The sequence below is a fragment of the Rhinopithecus bieti genome, unplaced genomic scaffold, assembly GCF_001698545.2.
Source record: "Rhinopithecus bieti isolate Rb0 unplaced genomic scaffold, ASM169854v2 scaffold_68516, whole genome shotgun sequence".
In the NCBI taxonomy this organism is placed as follows: Eukaryota; Metazoa; Chordata; class Mammalia; order Primates; family Cercopithecidae; genus Rhinopithecus; species Rhinopithecus bieti.
The window spans coordinates 339,381-348,420 of NW_016825834.1; the positions used below are offsets into that span (position 1 = coordinate 339,381).

At 41.0% G+C, this 9,040-nt stretch overlaps 1 protein-coding gene across 1 annotated transcript in view; it reads left to right on the plus strand.

The window, feature by feature from the left end:
- Positions 1-5,123, plus strand: part of MGARP (mitochondria localized glutamic acid rich protein) — a 14,357-nt gene extending 9,234 nt beyond the window's left edge. The window contains exons 3-4 of the mRNA XM_017863176.1: positions 2,484-2,577; positions 4,245-5,123. Of these exons, the coding sequence (XP_017718665.1) occupies positions 2,484-2,577; positions 4,245-4,687 (537 nt within the window). The 3' untranslated portion in view covers positions 4,688-5,123. The remainder of the gene's footprint in view (positions 1-2,483; positions 2,578-4,244) is intronic.
- Positions 5,124-9,040: the final 3,917 nt, after the last annotated feature.

Below are 9,040 nucleotides of genomic sequence, written 5' to 3' on the forward strand. Positions count from 1 at the left end.
TTTATTTATTTATTTATTTATTTATTTATTTATTTATTTATCTGTTTGTTTTTGAGACGGAGTCTCCCTCTCGCCCAGGCTGGAGTGCAGTGGTGCGTTCTCAGCTCACTGCAAGCTCCACCTCCCGGGTTCACGCCATTCTCCGGCCTCAGCCTCCCGAGTAGCTGAGACTACAGGCGCCCGCTACCAAGCCCGGCTGATTTTTTGTATTTTTAGTAGAGACGGGGTTTCACCGTGTTAGCCAGGATGGTCTCCATCTCCTGACCTCATGATCTGCCCATCTCGGCCTCCCAAAGTGCTGGGATTACAGGCTTGAGCCACCGTGCCCGGCCCAGATTTTCTTTTCTTTTCTTTTTCTTTTTTTTTTTTTTTTTGAAAAGGAGTTTCGCTCTTGTTGCCCAGACTGGAGTGCAATGGCGCGATCTTGGCTCATCGCAACCTCTGCCTCCAGGGTTCAAGTGATTCGCCTGCCTCAGCCTCCCAAACAGCTGGGATTACAGGCATGCACCACCACACCTGGCTAATTTTGTATTTTTAGTAGAGACCGGATTTCTCCATGTTGGTCAGGCTGGTCTCAAACTCCCGACCTCAGGTGATCCGCCGGCAGCCTCCCAAAGTGCTGGGATTATAGGTGTGGGCCAGTGTGCCCCGACATTACAGACTTTCTATTTTCACAGCAAATTTTTTATTTATTATTATTATACTTTAAGTTCTAGGGTGCATGTGCACAACGTGCAGGTTTGTTACATATGTATACATGTGCCATGTTGATGTGTTACACCCATTAACTTGTCATTCACATTAGGTATAATGTAATATACCTAAAGCTATCCCTCCCCCCTCCCCCTCACCCCACGACAGGCCCCAGTGTGTGATGTTCCGCATTCTGTGTCCAAGCGTTCTCATTGTTCAATTCCCACCGATGAGTAAGAACATGTACAGCATAAGTTTTATACTGTAAAATTGTTTGTAATTAAGTAGTACAATTTTTAAATAAGGTTCTTGGTTTCTGATTATTAAAAATTTAGAAGAAACTATATATAAATAAATTTTAGAAATCTATCATCTTACCATTAAAAGTTAAACCACTACCAACATTTTTTAAAAAGCTAAATTAATATAAGCAATAGTAACTGAATAATAAGATTTTCTTTTTTTTTTTTTTTTTGAGATGGAGTCTGGCTCTGTCGCCCAGGCTGGAGTGCAGTGGCAGGATCTCAGCTCACTGCAAGATCCGCCTCCGGGGTTTACGCCATTCTCCTGCCTCAGCCTCCCCAGTAGCTGGGACTACAGGCGCCTGCCACCTCGCCCGGCTAGTTTTTTGTATTTTTTAGTAGAAACGGGGTTTCACCATGTTAGCCAGGATGGTCTCGATCTCCTGACCTCGTGATCCACCCATCTCGGCCTCCCAAAGTGCTGGGATTACAGGCTTGAGCCACCGCGCCGGCCTAGATTTTCATTTTTTAATATCATTTTCCAATATGAACACAGGCCAAAGAAGACTACTTAAATACAAAATGAAAGTAAGCCTGCACATTTCATCTATAATTAAAATAGCTTTCTTCCCAATACTCTCCCTTCCTCCCTTCTTTCTTTCTTTCTCTCTCTCTCTCTCTCTCTCTCTTTGATGGAGTCTTGCTCTGTCGCCCAGGCTGGAGTGCAATGGCGCTATCTCGGCTCACTGCAACCTCCACCTCTTGGGTTCAAGCAATTCTCCCACCTCAGCCTTCTGAATAGCTAGGGCTACAGGTGTGTGCCACCGCACCTGGGTGTTTTTGTATTTTTAGTAGAGATGGGGTTTCACCATCTTGGCCAGACTGGTCTCAAACTCCTGACCTCAGGTGATCCACCTGCCTCGGCCTCCCAAAGTGCTGGGATTACAGGCATGAGCCACCGCGCCCGGCCTGATTCCAGTTTTTGACTATTACAAATAAAGGTACCATGAACATTTGTGTACAGGTTTTCATGTGAACTTAGATTTCCATTTCTCAAGGATAAATGTTAGAGAATATTTGTATTTGCCTGTCAGGATATTCTGGTTGTAGCATAATTTCCTTTTTTTCCTTGTTTTTAGTTATCTTTGGCTAAGATAGTGCATTTATTTCCTTTCCTTTATAAAAAAATTTATTTTAGGTTATGGGGTACGTGTGCAGGTTCGTTAATAGGTGAGTTGTGTGGCATGGTGGTTTGATGTGCAGATTGTTTTGTCACCCAGGTAGTAAGTATGATACTCAACAGGTAGTTTTTCTCTTCTCACCCCCGTCTCACCTTTCTTCCTTTTTAAAGCATTCAATTTAATAACAAAGGTTTCCAAAAGGGAAGTAAAAGAGTAAGTGGTGTGCACTGGTTTCTCTTCTTTGCTACATTGTGATTATGGTTTAAACTTCTAATGGTGATTACAGGGAGACTTGAGTGTACCTTGGGATGTGGCATGACAAATCTTAAAGCTCAAGAAATAAACCTAAGCATACATTTACTTTCAGGCTTACAAGACCGTCACATCAGACCAAGCCAAACACACAGAACATATAACAAATTTGAAAGAAAAAACAAAAGCAGAGATACATCCATTTCAAGGTAAATGAATTTCTTAATTTTTTATTTTTAATTATTTTTTGAGGCACTAATTTCCATTCACTTAGGCTAGCAATGAACACTATTTGCTTTTGGTTTCTTTCCTAGCTTAATCCAGAATGACTCTGGGTATAAGTTCATTTAGAAAGAAAAAACTCAACTGAAACCTGGAGAACACTGTTACACCTTTTGGATGAATGCATTTGACAAATGAACGTTTTACAGTTATATTGCTGACCAGTGACTTTTGACTTCTTGTGATAATATTACTTTCTGCTGCTCAGGCATCCACCCATGCAGGCATGAGCTTTCATTTTCCTCATTATTTAAAATAATAATATAACTAATTATCTTTCAGTTTGGGCTAAGACCACCTGTGTGCCTTTGTGCAAACAAGGTCCATTTGACATAATAGGATCAGTTGTGTATATTGAGTCCTTCATTTGATAAAATGGTGACCATGGGAACAGAAACTTTACATTTTCACTCTTTCGTTCCTTCCTTCCTACTTCTTTCTCCCTCCCTCCCTCCCTCCCTCCCTCCTTTCCTTCCTTTCCTGCCTTCCCTTCCCCCTTCCCTTCCCACTTCCCTCCACGGGTTCTCCCTCTGTCAACCAGGCTAGAGTGCAGTGGTGCAATCATAGCCTACTGCAGCCTTGAACTCCTGGGCTCCAGCAATCCTCCCATCACAGCCTCTCAAGCAACTAGAACTACAAGCATGCACTGCTATGCCCAGCAAGTTTATTTTTTATGTTTTGCAGAGACAAGGTGTCACTATGTTGCCCAGGCTGGTCATCTTGATCTCCTGGCCTCCTGTGATCCCCTCCTGCCTCAGCCTCCCAAAGTGCTGGGATTACAGGCATAAGCCACTATGCCTAGCCCCTTTGCTTTAAACCATACTTTTTTCCAAGCTATTATTATCAGTTACTATGAGCACTATTTAGGGATAGAGATATTAGGGGCTTATGAACCAGTTTTCACCTGTCATGACAATAATAAGAAACAGAATATCATCGATACATATTATTGAATTAATCATGTGGTTGTTTATAATACTAATAAAATAAGCATTTGCATAGAACTTTTTATTTTAATCCCCTTTTCATATACAATATTGTAATTAATCTTTACAATAGCCCTGTGCAGTAGATATTATGAATACCCTGTTTTACAGATGACAAAAATGAGATTGAGAGAGGATTAGTGATTTCTGAGTCACCAGCTGGGAACTTGGCTACTCTTCCATGCTATCTCATATGAAAGGTGAATAGGGTAGCTACTTATTTTTGTATTCTTCATCTTTGCCTAAGTAATATATTCAAGTGTATTTTTTTAAGTTCAAAGAGTTTACAGAAAAGCAGAACCCCCATTTTCCCTCCAAGAGGCAACCAATAAAACCAGTTTATTTGAATCCTCCTGGAGAGTTTTTGCAAATACAATTATGTAGGCATACAACTTACCCCCGCTCCGGCTCCCCTCCCATTTTGCCCTAACAGTAGTAGCAGACTGTATACGTTGTTCTTTTTTTGCTATTTCACTTGAGAGTCTACCTTGAAGACTGTTACACATCGGTGCATGTAGCTCTGTCTTACGTGTTTAAATGACCACAGTGTTTCGTTGCCTTCCCGCGATCTTTAAATTAATACCTTGCTTAATGACTCATTCTTAAAGGTGAAAAGGAGAATGTTGCGGAAACTGAGAAAGCAAGTTCAGAAGCCCCAGAAGTACTTGTAGTGGAAGCGGAGGCGGTAGATGCTGAAGAAAGTTGCGGTGCTACAGTTGTGGTCATAAAAGAGGCATCTGCCTGTCCAGGTCACGTGGAGGCTGCTCCGGAGACCCCAGCAGTCAGTGCTGAAACTGGGCCAGAGGTGACAGATGCAGCAGCAAGGGAAACCGCAGAAGTAAACCCTGAAACAACCCCAGAGGTTACAAATGCTATCCTGGATGAAGCTGTCACCATCGATAATGATAAAGATACAACAGAGAACGAAAGCTCTGATGAATATGCTGAACTAGAAGAAGAAAATTCTCCAGCTGAGTCAGAGTCCTCTGCTGGAGATGATTTACAGGAGGAAGCCAGTGTTGGCTCTGAGGCTGCTTCCGCTCAAGGCTAATCTCCAGCTGGTAGACATTTCAGCAACAAATGCCGTAGAGTGTCTGATAAGTGCTTTTGTGTTTTTAGTACACTTAGTTCAAAAAAAAAAAAAAGACATTTTCTAGAAAATGTTAATATGTCTTGAAGATTTTTGGCATCCACTGATAGATTTTAGGACTGAGAGACTTGAGATTGTACATTTCTTATTACTCTTCTGTCTGAGATCAGAATATGACATTGCAGTAAAGAGCTTAAATAGTTTCATCTTTGGCTTTTTTTTTTCTAGACATTTTTCTTTTATCACTGTCATCTCTGAATTGACATTTTATATGAGAGAAATTGAGCTATACATACAACCTGTATTTACTTTAATTTTGCTATGCTTTTAGCTTACTTTATTGTATGGTATGTAGGTCTAAAATAGAGTTTGAGTCAAATAAAATTAGAAAAGCTTTGGTGCTTCTACTTTTTTCACTAATATTTGCATGTACAAATTATATTAACATGCACATACATAACATCACATGAGAAATGCAGGCTTTCGTAATATTATTGAAGAAAGAGCATATAGTCTATGGAGAACCCTGCATATAACAATATGTATGCCCTCTCCCATCTATAGTACTTACGTAGGGGACTATGTAGATACTTTCTGTTTCAGTTCAGTTCAAACAGTATTTATTGAGGATTAACACTTTGTGCCAGGAATCATTCATTCATTCATGTGTTCAACAAATATTAGCTGAGCACTTACAACATAATAGGCATTGTTTTAAGTGTTCCCAGTTTATATTCTAGAGTGGAACCAGGTAACAAGACAAATGAGAAAATTATATAGTATGTTAGATACTGATAAGTGCTAAGGATAAAAGTAATGAAAATAAAAGGATTGTGTTAGTTCGAGGTGGAAGTTGTAATTTTAGATAGGATGGCTAAAAGAGGCCTTACTAGGAAGGTGTCTTTTGCGTAGAAACCTGCAAGATATATAAGGGACCATCCAATGGTAGGAGTTAGGGGGATCTGCCAGGTAAGGGAACAGAAAAGGGCAAAGGATCTAAAACAGGATCATGCTGGGAATTTGAGAAATTGCGAGGTGGCCAGTGTGGCTAAAGTGGAGTGAAAAAGAGGGAGAGTAGCCAGAGATGGTCTCAGAGACAAAGGGAGTGGGGAGGTGGGGTGGGCTAGATCGTGCAGGGTCATGTAAGGTTTCAGCTATGGGGTAAGTTGGGAAATTGTAGTGGACACTGCCGATGCTCTGCCTAGATCCCCTTAATTGGGCTCCTTAACTGAGTACATTTATCCCCAGCTGCTAAGGGTGTTACACCCCACGCTCCACCCTCACCATAGGCAGTTCACAACCAATGACTGCCATAGTATTACAAAAGGTGACACCGACTCTGCAGTACAATTGAATAGTTCATGCTCCAGCCCACCCCAAGGGGCAGACTGAAGCTGATCTCCAGCCGAGATGACTTCCCTGCTTAGCTCTTCCCCCTGCCCTTTTCTGCTTTCCTCCCTCTATTCTCTGGGGAATACTCCTCTCATAAAAGACTGGCCGAAGAATTCCTGTTTCTAGGGAACGTCACTTTAGATCATTGGTACTGGAAGTGATCCTAGGAAGCAGGCTCTAAGAATAGGATTCTGGAGTTGTATCACTCTTCAGCTAGAGGGCAACGAGACCTTGCACACACATACAAATGCATTTTCCTCCATTTTCTACTAAAAATAACAGAAACATACTCAAGAGGGATTAAATGACAGAGATCGTTATTACATAACTAGATAGATTGTTATTATATAACTAGATATCCAGGGTTGGCTTACTTCATGGCTCAGTCATCAAGACCCTGGTTGTATCTGTTGTCCTGCTCTATCAAGAATGTTTTGGGCAAGGCACAGTGGCTCACACCTGTATTCCCAGCACTTTGAGAGGCCAAGGCGGGAGGATCACTTGAACCCAGGAGTTTGAGACCAGCCTGAGCAGCCTTGTCTCTACAAAAAAACCAAAAAATTAGCCAAGTGTGGTGGCGAATGCCTGTAGTCCCAGCTACATAGGAAGCTGAGGCAGGAGGATCACTTGATCCCAGGAAGTCAAGGTTGCAGTGAGTCATGTTCATGCCACTGTACTCCAGCCTAGGCGATAGAGCAAGACTCTGTGTCAATAAAAAAAGAATGTTTTGGCTTCATCCTTCTCATAATCATAGGATGAATCGCCACAATTCTAGGTATTTTACAGAGTCTACTAGAAGTGTTTCAAAAAAATAAAAAATTAAAAAAAAACAGGCCAGGCAAGGTGGCTCACGCCTGTAATCCCAGCACTTTGGGAGGCCAAGGTGGGCAGATCACCTGAGGTCAGGAGATCAAGACCATCCTGGCCAACATGGTGAAACCCCGTCTCTGGTAAAATACAAAAAATTAACTGGGTGTGGTTGTGCGCACCTGTAGTCCCGGCTACTCTGGAAGGGACGGAGGCAGGGGAATCGCTTGAACCTGGGAAGCAGAGATTGCAGTGAGCCAAGATTGCACCACTGCACTCTAGCCTGGTGACAGAGCAAGACTCATCTCAAAAAACAAAAAAAAAAAAAAAAAAGAGTTTCCTCATCTTAAAAAAACTTCATACTTTTTTTATTCTAATGTTTTATTGTATAAAATTTCAAACACAAGTAGAGAGAATAGTATAATGAATCCTTATGTGCACTCCACCCGGATTTACCAATTATCAACTCATGGCAAATCTTGTATTCATATTCCTATCCATTGTCTTTGACCACCACAACTGAGGGCCCACCTACAGCTAACACTAATTTGAGACATATGAATAAGGTTATAAAGTCAAATCTATGATACTGGATATATCTCTGTAAAATAATAATTGTTTACTATTGTTAATTATCTAGTCAATGATCAATGATCAAATTTTCCTCAACTGCTTCATAAAGGAGTTCCCTCTCCCTTCAGTTTGTTTCTTAAGTCAGAATCCAATTAAAGTCCACAAATGGGTGGCCAGGTGCGACGGCTCACATTTGTAATCTCAACACTTTGGGAAGCCGAAGCAGGCAGATCACCTGAGGTCAGGAGTTCAAAACCAGCCTGGCCAACATGGAGAAACCCTATCTCTACAAAAATACAAAAATTAGCCAGATGTGATGGCATGTGCCTGTAATTCCAGGTGTTTGGGAGGCTGAGGCGGGAGAATTGCTTGAACTTGGGAGGCAGAGGTTGCAGTGAGCCTAAATCACGCCATTGCACCCCAGCCTGGACGACAGAGTAAGACTCCATCTCAAAAAAGAAAAAAAGTCCACAAATGGTAAATACATCTTTAAGTCTCTTTTCTTTTCTTTTCTTTTTTTTTTTTTTTTGAGACGGAGTCTTGCTCTGCCACCGAGGCTGGAGTGCAGTGGCCGGATCTCAGCTCACTGCAAGCTCCGCCTCCCGGGTTTACGCCATTCTCCTGCCTCAGCCTCCCCAGTAGCTGGGACTACAGGCGCCCGCCTCGTCGCCCGGCTAGTTTTTTGTATTTTAAGTAGAGACAGGGTTTCACTGTATTAGCCAGGATGGTCTCGATCTTCTGACCTCGTGATCCGCCCGTCTCGGCCTCCCAAAGTGCTGGGATTACAGGCTTGAGCCACCGCGCCCGGCCGAGACAAGGTCTCTCTATGTTGCCCAGGCTGGTCTTGAACTCCTGGTCTCAAGTGGTCCTCCCACCTCAGCCTCTCAAAGTGCTGGGATTACAGGGGAGAGCCACTGTGCCTGGCTGTGGCACGAATTATCTGTAGGTCATGTTCATACATCCATAAGGAGGTGTATAATATTTGGTGCTTTTCTCTTCATGATGTTAGAAGCCATTTGATTCATTGTTTTATTAGGAGTTGTTAAATAGTGATACCCTTTCTCTATATTCTTTCCATCTGTTCCTTCCACTTCCCAATATAGAATCATTTTGGCTTATCGTTCTTTTCTTTTTTTATATAAGCTATATATATGTATCTATATACCATATAGCATATATATAACATATATAATATATGTTATATATAGCATATATATAGCTTATACAAAGAAAAAATGGAAAGGATAAGCCAAAATGCTTCTTTCTTGGCTATATATATACACACAGAGAGCTTAAGAAATTATATATATAATTATACATATATGTATAATTATACATGCATATATGCATATATACATTATATGTGTATTATATGTATATATAACATGTATATATGTATATGTTTATATGTAATACATGTATATATGTGTGTATTATATATACATTATATATGTATTATACATGTATAATTATACATACATATATACATATTTCTTAATATATAATCATATATATAATTATACATACATATATACGTATATG